Consider the following 25,691-nt stretch of genomic DNA (forward strand, 5'->3'; position numbering starts at 1 on the left):
AATCCAAAGTTGGGCCGGGTGCGGTGGCTCAAGCCTGTAATCCTAGCACTTTGGGAGGCCGAGACGGGTGGATCACGAGGTCAGGAGATCAAGACCATCCTGGCTAACACGGTGAAACCCTGTCTCTACTAAAAAATACAAAAAACTAGCTGGGTGAGGTGGCGGGCGCCTGTAGTCCCTGCTACTCGGGAGGCTGAGGCAGGAGAATGGTGTAAACCCAGGAGGCGGAGCTTGCAGTGAGCTGAGATCCGGCCACTGCACTCCAGCCTGGGCAACAGAGCCAGACTCCGTCTCAAAAAAAAAAAAAAAAAAAAAATCCAAAGTTGAGAAATACAGACCTAAAACTTTATATCTACAAGTCTTTTTGAAAATTTCTTGACTTACAAGTAGCCAGAATTAAAGACCTATTTAAAAAATTCAGGAAGAAGTTAATAAGTGATAGGAGATGAGAACAAAAGGAAAGGGTTCCATCATTGGAAGGTGATGATAATATGTGATGTTTATAATTGGGATATAATTTTTCATATGTATGTTTTTATTCTGTTATTTGTAAAATAGATGTTTGACATGAGTTTTATTGATCTCAGTTATGTGGGTCCAGTATGATTTTTTTTTTTTAACAGCAGTTTTAGGTTCACAGCAAAATTTAGAGGAGGCTACAGAGATTACCTATGTACACCCTCCCCAACTCCATGGATAGCTTCCCCTATTCTTAACATCCGCCCCCCCAGACCGGTACATTTGTGTTATAATTTGATGACCCTACATTAACACATCATAATGACCCAGAGTCCATAGTTTACATTAGACTTCATTCTTGGGTTGGTATATCCTGTGGCAGTATTTTTATTATTGATTAAGTGATAGATTAGGGACTCCATAGGAATTGGCTTCATGGCTTACTTCTCTTCGGATGGTATTCCCAAAGAGGAAGTATTGTGTTCATTTCAGTGGTCTGAATTCTCTTTACATTTACAGAGTTACAAGCACTAAATAGTGATAAGTTAATTCCTTCTGTGTGAATTGACAAAATCTTACAGGTCAGAGAAAGGCAACCTTTTTTTTTTTTTTTTCCATTAAGGGCCATAGATCCAGAGTTAGAAAAACAAAATCAAAAGACACAGATTTAAAAACAACATTAATTTGTTTCATTTCAAAACTATCCTGTGGGTAGTTTATATGGCATGTTTTGATGTTGTTTTAATGAGTTCCAACTTGGAAGGGGGCAGGGGGTGTTCCTTAATCACTATATGTCCTTAAGAGAAGGGTGTAAGGATGGGGCATATTGAGAGTCAAGCAGTGGACACAGAAAGAGCCACAGAGGAACTAAGTGAATTTTGATCGGAGTATTAATGAAGGGAAACAACACTTGTCACAGTACTATCCACTTTGAGTTCAGTCTTGTTATTCCTTGAGTTTCTGATCCTTCGCTCGGGCCTTTTCATAGTTCCTGATCTTCTATATATGAGAAAGTTTGTGCAGAGACTCTTCTGTGGGCTAGTTACAGCAGCTACTGATTAACGTGAAACTTTTCTGTGTGCTCCTTTGGCAGTAATTACAGGATTATTACTCTGCTGAGAATCACAGACTAAATTCAGCATTACCAATCTTTTTATCTGTCACTTGTGAATTCATTATATGTTGCCTGTTGATTTTTAGGTCTTTCAGACTGTACGTAGACTTTAAAGTGCTTGAATGGGGCAAATTACTTCATTATAAGTATGCTTTACTACAAGTTACTAGATTTACCTGATTTCATTTTTAAATGAGCATGCATATCACAAAGCCCTGTCAAAATGAATGCCCACTTGGGAGAACCGTTAGGCTCAGACCACACATAGACTACGCTTGGAATTTCTCAAGAACCTCTGAATATGTTTCCTTACTGCCATTGCCATATGTTTTGACATGGAGCTAACCTGCATCGACCCTTTTGTCTTGGTTAAGTATAATTCTTAATCTGACAGCATAATGTGCCCCTAGTTCAGGAAAGAGCATAAGGTTTCTGCTGATTAGAGATACGTGGGCAGTGTAAATTTGACAATCAAGCAACTTAGGTAAGTGAACTCTTCTAGTCTAGAAAAGGTGTGAAAATGCCACTGGTTGCTCCTTCTGACAAACCTGGTTTGAGACTAGAACAGTCTGATTTGAGACTGGAACCACCAGGATTTTGATGCTGGTAAGGATGTCTAAAATGGAGGTACTAAATATTGACAGTGGCTCCACTACTTCCTAGCTTTGTGACTCGGGTGAGTTACTTCTTTGTATCTTAGTTCTTCCATCTATGGAATGCATATAATAGTATAGTACCATCTGGTGCCTACATTACTGAGTATTAAGTAATATAGTATATGTAAATGCATTCGCATAACACCTGGCACATAGTCATCTGTAAATTCTAGTTTCTATCATTAATATCCCATGTAAAATTTTTATTCACTTTATTACTTTTCAGTCTAGGGATTCTTCTCAGAAATGCATAGTTCTTTACCTTGAATTTTTACTTAAACCTAATTATAGAATGCTAACTTTGAAACGTGTTAGGAGTTTTTCCTAACTTGCTAGGAACAACTGTGAGGGATGTAATGATGGATCGCCAGTCTTACTGTACAACTGTAAATATATTCATAAGTGTTTATAAAGTTAAAGAATAATATTTGTATAGTCACTATGTAGACTTAGTACCAAATATTTAGCCATCCATTTTATCCCTTATATCAGAAACCTTGTTTTAGTTGGTAGTTTTGTTCCAACAGATGTAAGCAAAAACTGATAAGTGTAATACTGATGCATTCAGAACTGATTACATGGAGTCCTGAAAAAAAATTAAACTGTAGCTATTTTTAGGTTCTCTAACTTCATCTTAGTTTATAGGGTAAGTAAAGGGAAGGGGAGAGTGATTGGTATGGTTGTCTCCCATAAGAACTGATTTTTTTCTACTGAAGCATGTATAAAGTTTATATATGACTTTTTGTATTTGACTGTTTAACAAAAATTTTATAGGAACTAGATTTGATTATCAAGATAAAGTTTTTATTTATTTTCAGATTTCAACTATTGCAGAAAGTGAAGATTCACAGGAGTCAGTGGATAGTGTAACTGATTCCCAAAAGCGAAGGGAAATTCTTTCAAGGAGGCCTTCTTACAGGTATGGAATTTAATAGTTAGAATCAAAGATGTGGAGGAAGTCTTAGGTAGTTGCAGATAAAGAGATGTCAGAAGACCAGTTAGTTGCTCAGGTCAGTTCTTCATAGATTACTTTTCTTCATCTTGAGTTCTTTGTTTCAAATGAAGTGAATCTTACCCTACAGAATAAGAAGAGCACTTGTTACTCTCACCAGTCCTGGTTTTTTTTTTTTTTTTTTTCTGTTTCTGTAGACTGTGCTGACTGTCTTTCTTTTGAAAAATGTGGAATACATTTGATAAGGTTATAACATTTTTTAGTTATAAGCCAACTCTGAGGCTCCGTTATTTATCTGCTTAGTAACACATTGCAAACCATTTTTTATGCCATGGTATTTAACAGATAGCTATTAATTTAATAATTGTCTCAGGGAGATGCTTTACTAACATCCCCTAATTTTAGGGGTAGCTTACTGTAATTTTTGTGTTCAGTTATCGATAATTGCCTAGTCCATGCCTTGCCTCCAAGGTGAACCAAAACCATTTTTTAGTGTAAAAATTAGCTCCGCATTAAATATCTTCAGGAAGGACAGTTCCATAAATCTTGACATGTTTACTTGAGCATTTAAGAAACTTCAGACTCATAATTATCTTCCTTCTTGTTTGTGTAAATTATTTTTATTTTTTCAAAGGGTTAGTTTTTTCCCCCCGCTTGGCTATTAAACTAACCCCTTTCTCTGTCCTTACAATTAAATTAAGAATCCTAAGTGACTAACAATAAATTGATTTTGAGGTCTAAGAAATCTTATATTACCAGTATATGTTATATGTATTTATATTCATAATGTATTTTAAGTATAGCTAGTGTTAGATTTTAACTTTGAAGTGTATCTCATGTTAGTATATAACACATTTGATCCTGAAGCAAATCCAACCAAACACTACTAGTAAAGTAATTACCTAGGTAAATATAAAAGCCAGGATTATTGTAGTTTTGGTTTGTAACTCCTTTTTTTCCTATGTGATTTGAAAGACAAAGGCATTAAACAGTAACTATAAATTTATGTGAATAAGCACATGATATAGGAAGATGTCATTTTTTATAATAGCATAAAGGGACAGACTTTATAACTATTTTGTTACAAATTTAAGATATCAAAAATTACTTGGGTTAGGGTTTTTAGGGGGTTTTTTCCCCGCCTTTCGGTGTGATTATGTTATTCATTTGAAATATGGTATGGTTCCTTTGTTTTTGGGTTCCATTTTAGAGTTTCTCCACTCATCCTTGTTGCTTTTTTTTTCCTAGTAAGTGAAACATTTAACACTGTGCCAAAAGTCAGAATTGCACAAAAAAGTATACTCAGTAGTGCCTCCCCATTCCTTCTGTCGTTTTCATTTCTTTCCTACCCATCCCCAGTAAATAGCTAAAATCATTACTCTCTGGTTTATCCATCCCGATTTCTTCTCTTGAACAAATGAGCAGGTACATGTATATTTTCTTATTTCCCTTTTTTCCTTACACAAAAGATATGCTATATCCATTATTTGGATGTACCATAGTTTATTCAACCACTCGCCTATATATAGGCATATAGATTGTTTCCAGTATTTTTTTTTTTCTATTTTAGACTTTGGATATATGTCTCCACTATTCTTCAGTTACAAACAGTGCTAATGGGAATAATCTTAAGCGAATTTATTTTCATATTGTTGGAATTGGGGTGAATTCCTGGAAATGGGATTGAGGCATGAACACCTATATTTCCTTAAATATCACCAATTCCTTATATCGGGGTTGTGCCAGTTTCATTTCATACTCCCAGCAGCAGTGTATGAGAGTGTGGGGGTTTTTTTGTAGCTTTGCTAACAGATATGGTTAAACTTTTTTGTTTCCCAATCTGAGAAGTGAGTATTTAAAAATCAGGTTTTGATCTTTTTTCTACTTAGTTGATTGTTGACTTTTTACTTTCCGACTGTGTGTGTGTGTTCTTTGAGATGCAAAAAAAAAAATTTTAATGTAGTCAGTCTTATTATTACCCTTAATTGCACCCTTCCTTTGTTGATATTAAAGATAATCCATTTTTTTTTTTTTTTTTTTTGTACTTATTTGAGTTCATTTTGACGTCTAGATCAATCCCTGACCCATGAAGAGTTTATTCATGTAATTTATATATTTTAAACTTCTGCTGGCTGGGTGCAGTGGCTTACACCTGTAATCCCAGCACTTTGGGAGGCCAAGGCAGAGGCAAGCAGATCACCTGAGGTCAGGAGTTCGAGACCAGCCTGACCAACATGGTGAAACCCCGTCTCTACTAAAAATACCAAAAAAATTAGCCAGGCGTGGTAGCAGGCACCTGTAATCCCAGCTACTCGGGAGGCTGTTGTGGGAGAATTGCTTGAACCCGGGAGGTGGGGGTTGCAGTGAGCCAAAATCGTGCTCCTGCACTCCAGTCTGGGCAACAGAGCAAGGCTGCGTCTCAAAAAAAAAAAAAAAAACTTCTGTCCTAAGCACTAGCAGCTTTCTGTCAGTTTTCTCATCTTTAACTATTATTTGTATTTATCCAGTAAATTTTACTTATATTTTTAATTATTCTAGTTTTCTAATTTTGTAGGAAAATTTTGAATGACTTATCTTCTGATGCACCAGGAGTGCCAAGGATTGAAGAAGAGAAGTCTGAAGAGGAGACCTCAGCACCTGCCATCACCACTGTAACGGTGCCAACTCCAATTTACCAAACTAGCAGTGGACAGTATAGTGAGTAATAGATAATTTCTGTTTCAAAAAGTGAGGAGAAAAGCTATTAGCATTCTCTTCAGAGAAACCATATAAGTGCCAAGTCTTCTCAGTTTTGCTGCCATTATTATATTTTCTTCACTCTTCACTATGCAAAGTTCTGTAATGGTAGTATTTTCTTTTCTTCACAGTTTTAGTTAGGATTAGTCAAGTATATAAGCCTTTTAGATGTCCTTTTGTTTCTGTGCAGATGCATGAAAAGTCTGAACTTTTTGAACCACTAATTGAGAACCTAGGTTTTAGTCCTCATATGTGTTGAAAGAACATGAGTTTTTTAGATTTAAAAAAATCATTCCTTGAATATATTCATTCTGTATTCATTTTAATAGTTTGTCTTGCCTTCTGAAAGTAACATTTTAATATCTTCGTATTTTAGAATGTTTCAAGTGGGGATGAGCATGGCTTGGTTGAGTCAGCACATTCAATTATTCCTTTTCATATGAAAGATAGTAATATACTTTTTGGCCCACATAAAGCAAAGATTGCTCTTACAAAATTACAAAGTTTTCATTTCTATGATGTCTCTGTCTGGCACTTAGGTCTGTCTTCTTATCTTTAAGCAAAATCTGTTATAAGGTCCTTTTGAATTTTATTTTGTTTGATCAAAAGCATTTGTGTGAATGGTACTTTTTTCTCTTTTTCCCTTTTCTTTTTTTTTGCCTCTCAGAGTGCTTTATTCATTCAGAGATTTTTTTCATTTGGATTTGTTTATTAAACCCAGTGATGCCCATTTAAATCCTTTCCCCCACCCACCTTAGTTACAAATTAAATGTACACATTGAAACTTCTTTACTGAGTTAGTTTCCTAATGCCCTGAGGGAATCTGTATCAGAAATATGCATAAAAGCTTGAGGCTGGGCAGAGTGGCTTACGCCTGTATTCCCAGCACTCACGCCTGTAATTCCCAGCACTTTGGGAAGCCAAAGTAGAAGGATCACTTGAGCCCTCCAGGAGTTGAAGACCCCATCCCTATTTATAAAAATAATTTAAAAATTAAGAAATATGCATGAAAGTTTGACCCCCATGTTATTTTTTAGTTCCAGTTCAACCTTGGTTTGCATAACTCTAATTTGCATTCCCAACTGTATTAAAGACAAGTTCTCAAGTAGCAAACTTTTTAACTCTGCAAAGCTGAACGTTTTGAGACTAAGTAGAAGGAAGGTGTTTTTGACTAAGCTTTTTATCCACTATGCTCAATTAGCTTAGTCATCTTTTTTCTTCTTAAGATCTTTGTGGAAGATACAAAGTACAACTCCGTACTACAACTCTATATGTGTGTGTGATTTTCAGTTGATAGCCTCATACCAGATGCTTTCAGTTATTCAGGATGTGTATTCAAAGACATTGATACATGATCTTTATTTTTCCCCTACTTCAGCATACCCGAGGGATACAACATAACTCCCATCAGTAACAGATTCACTATTACAGAGATTCTCACTGGAACTAGGAAGCATGCTCTTTAGGAAAGAGGCCTATCAGAATCTAAAAAGGGGAAATGAACGTTAGAGAAGTACCACCACTCCCACAGATGTTTAATTTGGTAGGCTCCTCTCCTCCAGCAGCTGAAAATTGCTAGTTTTAAGAGATTAAGCCAGGCGCGGTGGCTCTCGCCTGTAATCCCAGCACTTTGGGAGGCCAAAGCGGTGGATCATGAGGTCAGGAGTTCAAGACCAGCCTGCCCAACATGGTGAAACCCTGTCTCCACTAAAAATACAAAAATTAGCCAGGCGTGGTAGCACATGCCTGTAATCCCAGCTACTCAGGAGGCTGACACAGAAGAATTGCTTGAACCCGGGAGGCGGAGGTTGCAGTGAGTTGAGATCGCGCCACTGCACTCTAGCCTGGGTAACAGAGCAAGACTCCGTCTCAAAAAAAAAAAAAAAAAAACGGAGATTAATACTTTGAAATTATAAACTGTGTTCATTATTTTTATCCTGTGTCCTCTCTGTATATGCACACATGGCTTTGATGGAACTGATTTAACATTATATTCTTGATTTTTATTACGAGCAATATAGTAAATACATATACAGCAACATTTATGTATTTCTTAACTTAAAGCATATCCTCTGCAAATACCCTTCCAGGTGGAGGCATGAATTTCCACTCCTTCCTTAAATTGATTATTTTATTAAATGCATGTTGTTACTAGATTTATCTGTTACTTGGTTCAGTGTCCCAGATAGTAAAGTCTTATTAGTGATTCTGCTCTTAGATAGAAAACTTGTATCTGTCATTTTGAACTTGAATTTTTTTGTTTCACTAAATAAAACTATGACTCATGATGTTTCCCTCTTTATTCCGGCCACTCAGGTTCTTAGCTAACTTTCTGTTTAGTTGTATTATTTTCTTAGTGTAGATTTTCTTCTACAATTGTTTTATATAACTAAGGATACATCCATTACTTGACTTCTATCTTTTTTATTTTGTTTTAATGAATTGTGTTTTATTGAAAGCTATCAAATCTTTTGAGAATAATAAAGTATTTACATAATTATTATAGAGAAAAACCAGTAGGATTAGACTTCAGTTTCCGAAGTATTTTCATATACATGACCTCATTTGATATTTACAAAATTGTACTTAGTGGCTAGAACTCAGATGCTTTTATTTTTAGAGAAGAGATAACAGAATCAAATAACAGTTTAGTGATGGCTGGGCACAGTTTCTCATGTCTTGTGATCCCAACACTTGGGGAGGCCAAGGTGGGAGGACTGCTTGAGGCCAGGAGTTCAAGATCAGCCTGGGCAACATAGCAAAACCCTCTCTCTTCAAAAAAATGTTTTTAGAAAATTAGTGGGGCCTGATGGCCTGTGCTAGCTACTTGGGAGGCTGAGGCAGGAGGATCACTTCAGCCCAGCAGTTGGAGGCTACAGTGAGCTGTGATCTTGCCACTGCACTCCAGCCTGTAAAACAGAACAAGACCCTGTCTCAAAAGAAAAAAATTAAAACAAACTGTTCAGTGATGGAACTCACACTACAACCCAGTCTTGTCATACATGGTTTACTATTTCTGCTTTCTTCTTCCCACCTTGAGTTCACTGCTCTGTAGCCAAGAAGAACGTGGTACGTTAAATACAGTAGAATTCACTCATTAACTCTAAATGAGAAATTGTGATTTGTTTCTGTTAACCTTCTCATTCTTTCAAGTAATCATGCAAAATTAAACTTAGAATAGTTCTTACTCATTTTTCTCCCTGCCTAAGATAAGTAAAACTTCTGGGATTTGCTAAACTAGATCCAGTGTATATGCCAGCGTCTTAATTTTCACAAGTATCATTTTGCTAAACTAATCACACTGTAACCATTAACTCTTCTTATTTCTTGATTAGACAATAGATAATCAGTTTCCCATGTACAGGTGACTCAGGATGTTATTTCCCATAGCTGGTGGATAACTGATCCCAAACTAATTCCCTTCTAATGGACATGCTTAATCAGACATGTTGACTTTCCTGCATTGTTTACTTTTTTCTTAGTTGAAATCAGTTATGCAGTTTTATATGTGATATTGTGATTTTCTGTCCTTCTCGTTCTGAAAAGCTTGACCCCCTACAGGGCGAATTGTCTAGAGAGGATATTGCCACCTATCTAAATGCTTCTTCCAAATAAACAATCTAATTTTTAAATTAAATTTTTCTATGTACTATAGCATAAAGTTTAGTTTTTCATAAAGTGAAATATCTACTAGTATGAGCAAAAGTTGACTGATTTATTGTTTAACAAATGAATGGCAGGTGTGGCTAATAAGGGCATAAATAACGGGTTCCATATGAAAATGCTTGGATATGTATTAAATAATTTAGAAATTGACAGTAAAAGTTTTTTTTTTCTAAATGATGACCTTGAGCTCTGATTTTAAAATTCCATGAGAGACTGTTGATAATTAAGTTCCATAGGATATTTCAGTTGTTTCATTCAGTAGATTAGATACCATTAATGAATTTCTACAAGAGTTAGGGAGTAGAATGCACTGATGAACTGCTTTATTAGTTATATGTTAAAACAACCATTTATTGGGTGCCTATTTCATGGCTGCCACTGTGCTAAGTGTATGAAAGTAGATAAGAAAATTCCTACTCTCCAGAAATTTATTTATTAGTGGGACAAGTATTAATGCATTATATAGTTAATGCTGAAATGAAAGAAAGGATCACAGAGTGGAACCTCTTCAGAACCAGATAACTTCAGAAGGAATTTAACATTTTTCCATTTAAAAATTGTAAACAGGCATTATTATTATAAATTAGAATGCAGTTCATAGAGTGCATTTCTATTGTAGAAACTGAATATGGGTTTCCTGAGCGGCAAGTTACTTGAATATATCAGACCCTTCTTGGTGATGTTATTTGCTGTAATTTCTCCTAGATTATTTTACAAATTATTCTACATTGGATTTAGTGTTTTAAAAGTCTTATATGGTATTAAACTTGTAACAATAAAATCCATTGGATTTTAGTTGCCATTACCCAGGGAGGAGCAATACAACTGGCTAACAATGGTACCGATGGGGTACAGGGCCTGCAAACATTAACCATGACCAATGCAGCCGCCACTCAGCCGGGTACTACCATTCTACAGTATGCACAGACCACTGATGGACAGCAGATCTTAGTGCCCAGCAACCAAGTTGTTGTTCAAGGTAAGGGAATTCAGAATTCACAGGTGTGGTAAATTCTTCAAAATACTAAAATTTTATAAACTCACAGAAAAAGTAAGTATCATATTACAAAGCTCCATTCAAATGTAGTTAACATTTCTTCAATATAGATAGTATTTTCCATGAACTCTTCCATTATTCCAATTGGACTAAAATGTCATGGCATAAAAACAACTATTTTCAGTTTTTAAAATATTGGCATCTACCTTTAACATCTTTACTATTTGGGGTAGAAGAAACAGGACAGGTTAGAAGGAAAGACCAGGAAATCAGGAGTTAGAAAAGATGGATTCTATATCAACTGCATGAATCTGCTATGAGGCCTTGAGTAAAAGCTCCTCTGGGCCTCAGAAAAGTGTTGTTTTTTTTTATTGTTTTTGTTTTGTTTTGTTTCCATGTGTAAAATAAGAGTTGCACTAAATCTCTGAAAACAGTCTTTAGAAGTTCAGGATTCTGTTTCTCTGCTTTTTATTCAAAAGAAATTTAAATCTTCTGAGATCATCAGTTTTTTTTATTTATTTTTTTTTTTTCTAGAGACATGGTCTCACTGTGTTGCCCAGGCTAGTCTTGAACTCCGGGCCTCAAGCAATCCTCCTTTCTCGGGCTCCCAAAGTGTTGGGATGCCTCTGCACTTGACCCAGTTTTTATTTCAAATGAAAACATTATATTCCACAAAATCTTATACCATCTTATGCTGCTCTTTAGAGAAAAAGTAGTTGTTAAATTCTTGACAAATTTTGGAGTTGCTTTTTTGTTTTTTTGGGGTTTTTCTTGTTTTTTTTTTTTTTTAGTTTAGTTGTTTTTTTCTGTTTATTTCCGGAATCTTTATGGATATCAGTTAACCATTTTTCTTTGGATTCGTTTGAATATTTCAGGAATATAGTGAGTGCCAGGTTAGAAATTTGCTGATTGAGAAAATAATAATAAATCTGTTTCTGAAAATATTTTTATAAATGATAATGTATTTTGCCTGTGTTAGGTAATGACAGTTGTATCCTTTCACCATGGATAATTGAATAATCCTGAAACACCAACTGGAGAGAGTCATAACTTATTTAAAGAGCCCTAATGTTTACAGAATATATTCTGTTATTAAGCGAGTATTTGAAAAAGATACTATTTTGCTTATTGATGAGAGTAAAACACCTTTTCACTTTACATGCAGGTACTCAAAAATTGTAAAGCAGGATGTCAGTGAATTTGAATTCTGAACGTCAGTTTGAAGATGGTAACATGTTTAGTATATAAATCTTTTCCACTCAAAGCATACATTTTAATTGATATTAATAATTAATATTAATAATTTAATAAAGACCAAATTTTTTTAAGTAACATTAGGTTCCTTAGGAGAGCATATTATTACCCTGTTTTTAGAAGCAGTTTGACAAATAGTGATTGTGTTTGTTTTTACAAATGGTGAATCAGCAAAATAAGTTTATTAAGTCATTATCATTTACATTAAAACAATATGTTTTCAAATAATATAATTGGCATCAGGTGATACACTTTTTCATACTTTCAGTTTTGTTTTAATTCTAAATCTCTAATAGTTGACCATAATGCTTTATCTTCTTTTTCATTTTGCTATTTTATGAAAAATCATGGTCGTTTTTATGTCGTGGCAAGAGTCTACTTGAAATTTTTTAATATGAATTTACCAATATCAAAGGAAGACATTGAGGACTATACTCTATCTAGGAAGATCATCCAAGCTGTGCCCCACTTACCTTTTAGACTTAAGTTTGGTAAGCATGTTAACAACAGAATAGAACTGCATTCAAATGAAAAATAAAATATAAGATCCAGCAGACATAGGTTACTGTAATAAATACATTACATTGGGAATTATTTCTTAGTAGTGGCGCAGAGTGCTGATTCTTTCAACACTTTAGCCAGAATCATCTTTTCTTTTTTGTTTCCCTTTTAGTCCAGAATACATGCTTAGATTGATGATTGATACACATAATTGAATCAAGTTGCAATGTTTCTGTCTTACACGATACTCACGGTTTCTTTCAGCTGCCTCTGGAGATGTACAAACATACCAGATTCGCACAGCACCCACTAGCACTATTGCCCCTGGAGTTGTTATGGCATCCTCCCCAGCACTTCCTACACAGCCTGCTGAAGAAGCAGCACGAAAGAGAGAGGTTCGTCTAATGAAGAACAGGTACATATACTGCATTTACTTAGATTGTTGTGGGTTAAGTGTGTCTTCACATTCTGCTGGATGTGTATCTTGACATCTACTGGTAATAGGATATTTGCATTGGATTTTTTTTTCCAGCAGAATTAATGGATCTTACTAAATTTTCTTTATTTAATGAGCTGCACTTATAAGATAGCTATAGGATTATGGGTCAATCTTTGATCATGGAGTAGTTTTCTTTCATGCAGTTTCCCCACAGGAGATTTAATGCACAACCTTCTTATGTTTGCACTCCAACCAGCTTGCCAGGTTATTTCAAAATGGTTTCTTTTCATGTATAGTATTGTTCAAGAAGATCAAGAGTTTCACATATTTATATTAACTGTGTGTTAAATTTTATCTATATTAAATTTACTTGATATAAAGTAAATGTATGGTGGCCAGTTCATGTTTTAATGAATAATATCTTTACTCAAAATAATAACATTTTAACACCTAAAGATTCTTCAAAAATATATTCTAAGAATACCATGTTACGGACAAAAATCTTAAAATAGTCTTCAAAAACTACTACCTTCAAAATCTATGAAATGTTGGTAAAGCAGTTCTCAGAAAGTAACTTCATTGCTGTAAATGATTTTGCCGTAAAAAACAATAAAAACAAGTTACTAAATATTAGTGTAGAACTTTCATATAGAAGTGACCGAGACAAACAGAAGAAGATGAAAATAAGGATATGTAAAGTTTTAAAAAGTTTGAAATTGATGAAAGTATCTCACTGTTCATCCCAGGATACGTCAAACACTGATAAAGTGAAAGAAGCAGGGCTTCCAAGTCCTAGCCCTGTCCCTCCATTTTGGGAGAAGGTATTAACCTTCTATACCTCAGGTTTGCAAAATGGGACTCCAGCACATACCCAAAGTATTGTTTTAAGAGTCAAGTAAGATAATTCCTTTGAAAGCACTTTGTAACTGTAGTGCTCTGTTGAAATGGGTGTGTGTGTGTGTGTGTCTGTGTGTGTGCAATTTCACTTACAGCTCAGATCAGCTTTTTTGTTCCTAAAATATTCTTAGCTGTCACAATGTTAGTAAATTATATCTGAACGCAGAGATTTTTTTGAGATATTAGAAAAAGAGTTAGAAACAAGCCAAGTGACTTTTTTTTTCTTTTTTTCCCTCCTGAGACAGAGTCTTGCTCTGTCGCCCAGGCTGGAGTACAGTGGCACAGTCTCAGCTCACTACAACCTCTGCCTCCTGGGTTCAAGCAGTTCTCCTACCTCAGCCTCCCGAATATGTAGGATTACAGGCGCCCACCACCACAGCTGGCTAATTTTTGTATTAGTAGAGACATGATTTCACTATTTTGGCCAGGGTGCTCTTGAACTCTTGACCTCATGATCCACCCTTCTCAGCCTTCCAAAGTGCTGGGATTACATACAGGCATGAGCCATGGTGCCCAGCCCGCAAGTGACTTTTATTTGTGTTCCATCTGTCTGTGATTTTGAGTATTTAGGTTTTACTAAACAGAAGCATAAAGGCTGCATTCATAATTTAAATATATTTTAAAATATAAATTAAAATCCGTAAATAAAAATTAAAATCTTTTCAGTTTTTAAAAATGTTTATAAGGAAACTCTTAACTTAAAATTAGAAGCAAGTCTGATTAAGAAGTCTCAAGCAAAAGCTGAGTAGTAATATTTAAGACAACACTGCTTACTAAAGCAACCAGTTCTAAGCAAACATAGGAGCAAAATCAGAAAATAAATCCTTTTGATTATAAAACACAACAGAAGGACTTCTGTTTATGTCTATGTAGTTTGGCTCTGTGGAACAAAATGTTTCCCCCGTTGGCCGGGCGCAGTGGCTCACGCCTGTAATCCCAGCACTTTGGGAGGCCGAAGCAGGCAGATAACAAGATCAGGAGATCGAGACCATCCTGGCTAACATGGTGAAACCCTATCTCTACTAAATACAAAAAAATTAGTCGGGCGTGGTGGCGGGCGCCTGTAGTCCCAGCTACTCGGGAGGCTGAAGCAGGAGAATGGCATAAACCCAGGAGGCGGAGCTTGCAGTGAGCCGAGATCGCGCCCCTGCACTCCAGCCTGGGCAACAGAGCAAGACTCCATCTTAAAAAAAAATATGTTTCACTGCGTTGACTGGCAGACCAAATTTCCTTTTTCTTCTATTTATTTTTCTTTCAGATTTATGACCACTGCCACCAACAAGTTAGGAACAGGGCACACGTAACTACAGTTGCTACCAGCCTTTGCTTGCCTGAGACTTACCATGGACTCTTTCATTACATTACTTTGCTTAGATGTAGTTACCCTACTCTTGAAAAAGGAAACTTCCCATTGATTCTGCTATAGTTCCTTTCCCCTTTCCTTACCAGATTACTGCTGCTTCTACTTTTTCAGCCTCCATTCACTGGAATCTGGCTTCTGTGACTAGCATACCCCTCATATGTCTATAAAAAGGTACAAATTCCCTCCCACTTGGCAAATCTAGTATTTTCTTTCATTTAATTTTAACTCTATGGAGTATGACACTTTCGACTTCTCATTACTCTAAACTCTTCCTTGGCTGGCTTCACCTGGTTTTCTGACTACTTTTCAAATTTTTCCTTTGAACCTTCATCCATATCCATGTATTTCAGGCATTACTTTATATGCTGATACCTCCTAATTCTATATATTCTGGGTTTGACCTTTCTGCCGAGTGCTATTTATTAAGCCCCAGTATATATTATTTTATTAATTCTACCTACAGTGAGGTAGAAGCTTATCCCCACTTTAGAGGAGGAGAAGGTAAATATCAGAGAAAAATCAAATATATTGCCAAAGGTCACACACTTTATGAGATTAGTAGAACTGAAATTTGAACCCATATCTGGCACCAAAGGCTGTAAACATGCTACTTCACTGATTCCAATATGCAGCCATCTTCTGCTGTGCCTCTCAAACCAGAGCACATGGCAGTATGCTAGGGATGTGTGTGTAGCCTTAGGAGGTGAATGTGGAGTGCTTTCCTTTCCTTCAATGTTCATTTTGCTAAAATATTTGAGAGAAATAAACCTTTTTTTTTTTTTTTTTTTTTTTTTGGTTGAGACAGAGTCTTGCTCTGTCGCCCAGGCTGGAGTGCAGTGGCTGGATCTCAGCTCACTGCAAGCTCCGCCTCCCGGGTTTACGCCATTCTCCTGCCTCAGCCTCCCAAGTAGCTGGGACTACAGGCGCCCGCAACCTCGCCCGGCTAGTTTTTTGTATTTTTTTTTTTAGTAGAGACGGGGTTTCACTGTGTTAGCCAGGATGGTCTCGATCTCCTGACCTCGTGATCCGCCCGTCTCGGCCTCCCAAAGTGCTGGGATTACAGGCTTGAGCCACCGCGCCCGGCCATAAACCTTATTTTTAAGGTAAAATAAGAGATTTAAGAGAAATTTATGCCAGCAGTGGTTTTGCTGCACCACCAGAATCTCCATATTTGGTTTGCTCTTCTAGTGTGACTATTTCAGTGGAAAAGTTAAGAGAAGCACACTCTTCCTAAGCATGCTCACTAGGATGAATGTCCCTTATGCACATCAAACACAGCCTATCTTAAACTAAACTTTGATAGGAAAAGATTGTAATCCAAAAAATTCATCACTATCCAAATTGGCATTTATTTCAAGATGAAGATAAGTGGTAAACATTCTAAAAGAAAGTGTAGACAGCTGTTCTATTAATTTGTGTTGCTACAGTAATAACCACGAATCTCAGTGTCTTAAAATTTCTTCCTCACATGTGTTACAATTTGGCAGCTGCAGGTCAGTTGCTGTGGCTCTCCTTCATATGCCCATCTGAGTCTAGGATCCTGGGCTAGAGCAGCACCTCTTTGAGAAAAGGGCAATGCTTTTGAAAACATTTGCTTGATTGTGGTGAACATTACATCTACTTGTGCTCTGTCAGCCACAGCACAGGCAAGGAAAGCCCGAAGTCAGTGTAGTGGGAATGAACTCTTCCTACAGGAATGGGGAGTGAAAAATTGTGAAAGTAATGCAGTCTGTGACCTTTGCCTTTATGTAACTTTACATTGGAGGAGGATTTTAAAAGCAGGTTCCCAAAAGGCAGAAGTAACAAAGGAAAAAGTTAAATGGATGTGATCGTATGAAACTATAAACCCCATATTTAGCAAAGTAAAAGAAAAGTAGCAAACATTTTAACAAATAATGTCAGAAAACTAATGAGTTGAGGGATATAAATAGGCAGATTCTTAGAAAATGGATAGGGTGAAAAATTTGAAAAATTCTAAAAAAATTAAAGTATAATTGATATGAATTAAAATATATCCATTCAACCATATACAACTAGCCATTAACAGTAAATAAAGATGTATTTTTATTAAGATGGGAAGATGTTCTCGGACAACAGCAGGTTACCAAAGAATATGTACATTACTATCAGTTTTTTTAAAATTTATTATTATTACACAAGTAAAACATGTTCATTATAAGTAAATTAAGAAACATTACCTAAAAATTTAATTACTTCTAATTTCACCATCTAAAATGTTAACATTCTAAAGTCAGTTTTTTTACTCAAACCAGTACAAAGAAAGGTAAATATACATTTTTAATATATTTTTAAGTAATTTTAAACTTACAAAGGAGTTGTAAAAATAGTACTACAGAGTTCCAGATACCCTTCATCCAGCTTCCTCTAATCTTAGTATATTACGTAATCAGGGTACATTTATAAAAAATAAAAGTACATTGGTATAATACCATTAACTGAATCGTACATTTTATTTCCCCAGTTTTTTTACTTATATAATCCAATTTGGGTACCATATTGCATTTAATTATAGTCTCCTTCAGTCTGAAAGTTTCTGTTTCCTTGTCTTTGATGGCCTTGTCACTTTTGAAGAGCAGTGATCTGTTTTCTTATAGAATATCCCTCAATTTGCATTTGTCCAGTGTTTTCTTATGGATAGATTGAGATAATAGGTTTTGGGGAGGAATTCCACAGAGGTATAGTGTACCCTTCTCATAACATCACATCAGGGAGCACATACATAACTGGTGATGTTAACTTTGATCACTTGGTTAAAGTGCTGTCCAGGTGTCTCCACTGTTGAGCTACCATTTTTCTCTTTGTCCAGCCCATAATCAAGGGAAGGAGAATTAAATTCCACCTCCTAAAAGGGAGAATATGAAACAATTTGTGGTCATATGTTAAAACCACCACAGTAATTAGGTGTATTTTAGAAGAAATACTTGGGAGGCTATGCAGATACATTCTTTTCTCTTTAAAGTTTTGCCCACCAATTTTAGAATCCATCAGTAAATCTTGTCTACAGTAATTATTTCTATTTGCTGTTCTGATGGGAATTTTCTATATCCCCATCCCTTCTATATTTAACACTTAACAACTGAATTCTATAAACAAGATTTGTTTCTTCTCCACATTATTTTATCAATACACACATGTATTTTGGGAGTTATAATCCAGTACTGTTGTTATTTATTATGTGTTCATATTGTTCTAGCTTTGGCCACTGGCATCTTTTATAAGTGTCTTCTGTGTCCTTTTGACATGCCTCATTTTTTTCTTTTTAAGCACATCTTTACTTTCTGAGACTGCAAGATTGTCCAAGTTCTCATGTTGTGTTTTCCCTTCCCTAGCCTTGGAATGAGCTGTTTTTCCAATGATCCCTAGTTCCTTTATTAGAAAATGGTGGCCAATATGGTGAAACCCTGTATCTACTAAAAATAGAAAATTTAGCTGGGGTGGTGGTGCACGCCTGTAATCCCAGCTACTCCGGAGGCTGAGCCAGGAGAATTGCATGAACCTGGGAGGTGGAGGTTGCAGTGAGCTAAGATGGTGCCACTACACTCCAGCCTGAGTGAAAGAGCGAGATACTGTCTCAAAAAAAAAATACATACATATATATATACACCTTCATATACGCACACATTCTTATTTCTGTATCTTTATATATAGTTGGCTCTGTTTTCCATAGTCCACATCTGTGGATTCAACCACCCATACATTTAAAACCTTGAAGAAAAAAAAGTAATAATATAGCAATTTTTTAAATAATACAAATAAAAAAGTAATTTAGTATAACAACTATTTACATAGTATTTACATTGTATTAAATATAAGTAATCTAGAAATGATTTTAAGTATATAGGGGGATGCATATAGATTATATGCAAATATAATGCCATTTTATATAAGGGACTTGAGCATCTGTGGATTTTGATATTCATGAGAGTTCCTGGGACCAATCCCCCATAGATACTGAGGGACAACTATATACTTAAAATAAATATGAATATGCAGTAACATATCTGATTCTAAGCTTTAACCACATGGCTCACTGTAGACTTCTCTTTGCCTATTTGTAACTTCTTTTTCTGACAGAAACTTGGCTTATATGTTTGTTTAAATCTACTATACATACAGAAAACTTGTAAGAACTGATAATATGTACCCTTGTGAGAAACAAGTTTGCCAGTTACAGTGCAGTATTTATATACACTTCTTTTTGTTTTTGGCCTAATAGTATTTAGCAAAAGTGCCGTTTTCTAAAGTTACTTCACTCTGCTCCTTTTTTCTCTACCCCTTTCAATAAGATTATATCATATGATTATAGTACAGTTCGATTTGTCACCATCTTCAGTTCTGGGATTTTCTGACATCCCTAAGTTTTTATCCTTAAATTTGCATGTACATAAGTTCACTCTTTATGCTGTATAGTTTTAATGGGTTTTGATAGATGCAGTGTCATGTATCTGTCACCACAATGCCATAAGGAACAATTACACTAGTTAACTAACAGTTATATAATACTAAGTAGTCTCTTATATCCCTTTGAAGTCAGCTTCTCCCACACCCTGAAAACCACTGAACTGTTTTCTGCCCTTACAGTTTTGCCTATTTCATAATCTCTTATAAATGGAATCTTAAATTATAATTTGTAGCCTTTTAGATCTGGTTCCTTCATCTAGCAAAATGCATTCAAGATTTATTGATTTTATTGCATGAATCAGTAGTTGGGACTTATCCCAGATGATTCCATTTTATAGATGTACTGTGCTTTGTTTATTCACCTTGAATTTCATCCCAGTTAATTCCAGTTTTAGAGAAATAAAGTTACTATCAACACATAAAGGTTTTTATGTGAACTATCCATTAACATGAGTAAATATCTAGAAGTAGGCTGGTTGCGTGGAATGTAACTAACTGTATATTTAACCTTTTAAATAAACTGTCCAGTTGTTTCCAAAATGGCTATACCGTTTTGTATTCCCACCAGGAATGTATGAGAGTTCAGTTGCTTTGTATCCTTGCCAAAACTTGACGTTGTCAGGTTTATTATTTGTCCCCCAGCTCTAGAAGTTGTATAATGGATATCTTGTGGTTTAACTTGCACTTCACTAGTGAATTTTTTTTTTTTTGAGATGGAGTCTCCCTCTGTCACCCAGACTGGAATGCAGTGGCAGGATCTCAGCTCATTGCAACCTCTGCCTCCTGGGTTCAAGACATTCTCGTGCCTCAGCCTCCCTGAGTAGCCAGTATTACAGGCACCTGCCACCATGTCCAACTAATTTTTTGTATTTTTAGTAGAGATGGGGTTTCACTATTTTGACCAGGCTGGTTTTGAACTTCTGACCTCAGGTGATCCACCCACCTCGACCTCCCAAAGTGCTGGGATTACAGGTGTGAGCCACCATGCCCAGCCTTCAGCTAGTGACTTTTATGTGATTTGCCATCTATATGTTTTCTTTGATGAAATGTCTTCTTAGATCTTTTAGTCATTTCTATTGTTTGTTCTCTTTTGTTTTCAGAGACCTTTTTTCCAAATCCTTTGTCAGAGCAAGTACATTCTTTCAGTCTATAGCTTTTTCTTTAATTTTCTTAACATTATCTTTTGCAGAGCAAAAGGTTGCCATTTTGATGAGGCCCATTTTATCAGTTTTGTCCTTTGTACATCATGCTTGTGGTATTGTATTTATGAATTTTCTGCCTGGATAGGCCCAGCCCACTTACACATGTCTAAGAGCCTGTGGACAGGCCCACTGGTGCCCACATGCATCATCTGGGGTGCCTGAGGATTGGTTGGTCCTGCCCATCAGCACCCATTGTCTGGAGTCATGAGGACCAGCTTGCTCTTGCTATCACACGTGCCACCCAGAGGCCTGCAGACAGGCCTGCCCGGCCTGCTGCCACCGTCAAGACCTTTGTGTCCACATACCAGCCAATCTGGCATCCCCATCCTCAGCAAAGCTTTATCACAGCCTCCACTGACAACCGAAGCCTAAGCCACTGAAGAAATCATAGATGCCCTGAGAGAATCATAGATACCACCGTTGATGACAGTAAAAGAAATCATACAGAGACAACACATCTGAACCCACCTAGAATCAAATCCAGAGCCCCCTACCCAGCTAACACTATAGCTACATCTACAGTAAAAGTCTTTCTCTACAAAAGCCAGTCCATAAAATTGGATAAAGCAGCAGTTGCACAGATAATCAAGATAAGGACACGAGAAACATAAAATACTGAGGAAACATGATACCTCCAAAGGAACACAATAATTTTCCACTAACAGATCTCAAAGAGCAAGTAATCAATAAAATGCCTGAAAAGGAATTGAAAATAATGATCTTAAGAAAACTAAGCAAGAAACAACAAAACACAGATAGACAATACAAATAAATCAGGAAAACAATTCATGATCTGAATGAGAAACTAAACAAAGAGGTAAATATTTTAAGAAAAAACAAATTCTGGAACTGAAGAATTTAATAAAAAAGCAGTCGAGGACTTCAACTATAGACTAGATCAAGCAGAAGAAAGAATTTCCGAACTTTAAGACAGGTCTTTTAAAATAACCCAGTCAAACACACACTAAAAAGGATGAAGAAAACCTACATAGGACATCATAAAGCAAACAAATAATTCAATTTTGGGAGTGCCACAAGGAGAAAAGATAGGAAAAGGCATCAAAAACGTATTTAACAAAATAATCACTGAAGACCTCCCATGTCTTGAGAGAGAGATATATATCCAGATACAGGAAGCTCTTATGTACTAAAACAGTTTATCCAAAAAGGCCTTTCTAAGACACATTCTTTTCAAACTCAAAAGTCAAAGACAAAGAAAAAAGAATTCTAAAAACAGCAAGAGGAAAATACCAAGTCACATGAAGGAATCAGATTAAAGGCCGATTTCTCGGCAGAAATTTTACATTTCTGAGTGGGATAATAATATTCAAAGTGTTAAAAGGGGGAAATAAATATGGCCTGCCAAGAATACTATACTCAGCAAAGCTATGCTTCAGAAATGAAAGAAAAATAAAGTCATTCCCAATCAGAAAGTGAGGAAATTCATCACCACTACACCAGTCCTATAAGAAATGTGTAAGAGGATCCTACATCTTGAAATGACAGGATGATACCTGCTGTATCATTAAAATATACAAATTATAAATCTCACTGGTAAAGTAAACATGCAATTGAAAAAAAATAAGGAACCGAATGTTATCACTACAGAAAACCAAATTAGCAAACAAAAATGACAGGAATAAGCCTTCACATATCAATAACAGTTTTGAATATAAATTTTAAATTCCCCAATTAAGAGATATAAACTGGCCAAGTTAGATTTTAAAAAGCCAACCTGTGTATTTCCTCCAAAAAACTCACATCACCTGTAAAGACATATGTAGCCTGAATATAAAAGGATGGGGGTAAAAAGTCCACACAAGTGGAAACCAAAAGTATGCAGGAATAGCTATATTTATATCAGAGAAAATAGGCTTTAAGTTGAAAACCATAAAAAGAGAGCAAGAAGGTCATTATATGATAGAGGGATCAATTCAGCTGGAGGACGTAAAATGATAAATATATAACACCCAATGCTAGAGCATGAGATATATAAAACGAACGTTAGAGCTGAAGGAAGAGATAGACCCCAATATAATAATAGCTGGGGACTTCAAAACTCCACTTCCAGCATTTGACAGATCATCTAGACAGAAAAATCAGTGAACATCGGACTTAAGATGATCTGTAGACCAACTGAACCTAACAGTTTCAGAGCATTTCATCCAAAAGCTGCAGATTCCGTTCTTCTCATCAGCACATAGAACTTTCTCCAGGATAGACCATATGTCCACAAAACGAGTCTCAACAAAGTTTTAAAACTCAAAATTATATAACATATCTTTCCAGACCACAATGGAATTAAACAGTAATAGGAGGAACTTCAGAAACTGTACAAATAAATGGAAATTCAGCATGCTCCTGAATGACTACTGGGTCAGTGAAAAAATTAAGAGGGAAATAAATTTATTGAAACAAATGAAAATGGAAACACAACGTATAAAAACCTATGGGATACAGCAAAAACAGTGCTGAGAGGGAAGTTTGTAGCAATAAATTCCTGTATCAGGAACGTGTAGCAAGATTTCAACTAAAAAATCTAACAATACACCTCAAGGAACTAGAAAAGAAGAAGCCAAACCCAAAATTAGTAGAAAGAAACAAATAGTAAAAATCAGAGGAGAACTAAATGAAATAAAGTCTAAAAGAATCAATACAGGGCTGGGCATGGTGGTGCACACCTGTAATCTCAGCACTTTGGGAGGCCAAGGTATGTGGATTCTTGAGCTCAGGATTTCGAGACCTGCTTGGGCAACATGGCAAAACCTCATTTCTACAAAAAAACACAAAAATTAGCATGGTGTGATGCAAGCCTGTGGACCCAGCTACTCAGGAGGCTGAGGTGGGAAGATCACTTGAGCCAAGAAACTGAGACGGCAGTGAGCCATGATTGTGCCACTGCACTGTAGCCTGGTCAACAGAGTGAGACCCTGTCTCAAAAAAAAAAAGAAAGAAAAGTTGTTTTTTGTAGAGATAAACAAAATTGATAAGCCAAGAAAAAATGAGGGACAAGATCCAAATAAATGAAATTGAAAACTAAAAGGAGACACCACAGCTAATACCACAGAAGTATAGGGGATCATTAGGGACTATTATGAGCAATGATACGCCAACAAATTGAAAAACCTAGAGGAAATGGATAAATTTCTTGACATATATAACCTATCAAAATTGAATCAAGAAATGGAAAACCTGAACAGACCAATAATGAGTAATGATATTGAATCAGTAATAGTCTACCAATAAAGAAAAGCCCAGGACCAGATGGCTTTACTGCCTAATTCTACCAAACTTATAAAGAACTAACACCAGTTCTCCTTAAACTATTCCAAAAAATTAAAGATGAGAGAATTTTTCCTAATTAATTCTCCAAGGCCATCATTGCTTTAATACCAAAACCAGACAAGGACACAACAAAAGAAAACTACAAACCACTGTACTTGTTGAACATAAATACAGAAATTCTCAACAAAACACTAGCAAACCTAATCTGACAACATATCAGAAAGATAATGTACCATGATCATATGGGATTTATCCCAGGGATGCAAGTATGATTGTTGGACCATACTTGCATATGCTCATGGTGTGTTATTGCATGATATATCACATCAGCAGCATGAAGGACAAAAGCCATATGATCACATCTGTAGACACAGGAAAAGCGTTTGATAAAATTCATCCTTTCTTGATAAAAAATAATCAGCAAATTAGGCATAAGAAGGAACATACCTCAACACAGTAAAGGCCATGTATGATAAACCCACAGCTAACATCATATTGAATGGTGAAAAGCTGAAAGGCTTTCCTCCGAGAACTGGAATGAGAGAAAGATGCCCACTTCTACCATTCTTATTCAGTATAGTGCTGGATGTCCTAGTCAAAGCAGTTAGTCAAGAGAAAGAAATAAAGGGCATCCCAACTGGAAAAGGAGGAATCAAATTGCCCTTGTTTGCAGATGAAATGATCTTACATATGGAAAAAACTAAAGACTCCACCAAAAAACTGTTAGAACTGATGAACAAATTCAGTAAAGTTGCAGAATACAAAATCAGCGTACAAAAGTCACTAGCAACTCTTTTTTTTCTTTTTTTTGAGATGGAGTCTCGCTCTTTTGCCCAGGCTGGAGTGCAGTGGTGTGATCTCAGCTCACTGCAAGCTCCACCTCCCGGGTTCATGCCATTCTCCTGCCTCAGCCTCCCAAGTAGCTGGGACTACAGGCGCCCACCACCACGCCCGGCTGATTTTTTGTATTTTTAGTAGAGACGGGGTATCACTGTGTTAGCCAGGATGGTCCCAATCTCCTGACCTCGTGATCCGCCCGCCTCAGCCTCCCAAAGTGCTGGGATTACAGGCGTGAGCCACCGTGCCTGGCCAAAAGTCAGTAGCAATACTATACACCAATAATGTACTGGCTGAAAAAGAAATGAAGAAAGCAATTCCATTTACAATAGCCAAAAAATAAATAAATAACCAAGTAGGTGAAAGATGTCTACATTGAAAACTGCAAAACACTGATGAAAGAAATCAAGGAAGACAAATGGAAAGACATTCCACACTCATGGATTGGGAGAATTACTATTGTTAAAATGACCATACCACCCAAAACAATCTACAGATTCAGTGCAATCCATATCAAAATAAAATGATATTTGTAACAGAAATAGAAAAAAGAATCCTAAAATTCTTACGGAACCAAAAAGAGCAAAAAAGAGCAAAAAGAGCCAAAGCATTCCTGACCTAAAAGAACAACATGGGAGGCATCACACTACCTGACTTCAAAATATGCTACAGAGCTGTAGTAACCAAAACATAGTATTGATACAAAAACAGACACATAGACCAGTGGAACAGAATAAAGAACCCAGAATAAATCTACTTATTTACAGCAAATGTGCCAAGAACATACATTGGGGAAAGGACACTCTCTTCAGTCAGTGGTATTGGGGAAGCTGGATATCTGTGTGCAGAGAATGAAACTAAATACCTATCTATCACCATACCCAAAAATCCACTCCAAGTGGATTAAATAC

The 25,691-nt window shown here is 36.1% G+C and overlaps 2 protein-coding genes across 10 annotated transcripts in view; one reads left to right on the forward strand and one right to left on the reverse strand.

Annotated features, from left to right (window-relative positions):
- CREB1 (cAMP responsive element binding protein 1) overlaps nt 1-25,691 on the forward strand; it is a 70,851-nt gene that overhangs the window by 36,648 nt on the left and 8,512 nt on the right. For 3 of the 5 annotated variants that reach the window (XR_004053114.1, XR_004053115.1, XM_030916148.1), the window contains 5 exons: nt 3,048-3,148; nt 5,736-5,878; nt 10,380-10,562; nt 11,746-11,808; nt 12,600-12,750. Coding sequence is in view for 3 of the 5 variants with exons in the window: in XM_030916148.1 (XP_030772008.1) it covers nt 11,769-11,808; nt 12,600-12,750 (191 nt within the window). In the remaining 2 variants the exon portion in view is untranslated. Of the gene's footprint in view, nt 1-3,047; nt 3,149-5,735; nt 5,879-10,379; nt 10,563-11,745; nt 11,809-12,599; nt 12,751-25,691 lie in introns of those variants that run through there. The other 2 variants (XM_010386069.2, XM_010386068.2) reach the window with 1 other exon arrangement.
- Nucleotides 3,012-25,691, reverse strand: part of METTL21A (methyltransferase like 21A) — a 58,255-nt gene continuing 35,575 nt past the window's right edge. For 2 of the 5 annotated variants that reach the window (XM_030916152.1, XM_030916154.1), the window contains one exon: nt 3,012-3,305. Coding sequence is in view for 4 of the 5 variants with exons in the window: in XM_030916154.1 (XP_030772014.1) it covers nt 3,301-3,305 (5 nt within the window). In the remaining variant the exon portion in view is untranslated. Of the gene's footprint in view, nt 3,306-17,074; nt 17,898-25,691 lie in introns of those variants that run through there. The other 3 variants (XM_030916156.1, XM_030916153.1, XM_030916155.1) reach the window with 2 other exon arrangements.

The sequence above is a fragment of the Rhinopithecus roxellana genome, chromosome 14 (assembly GCF_007565055.1).
Source record: "Rhinopithecus roxellana isolate Shanxi Qingling chromosome 14, ASM756505v1, whole genome shotgun sequence".
Taxonomy (NCBI): Eukaryota; Metazoa; Chordata; class Mammalia; order Primates; family Cercopithecidae; genus Rhinopithecus; species Rhinopithecus roxellana.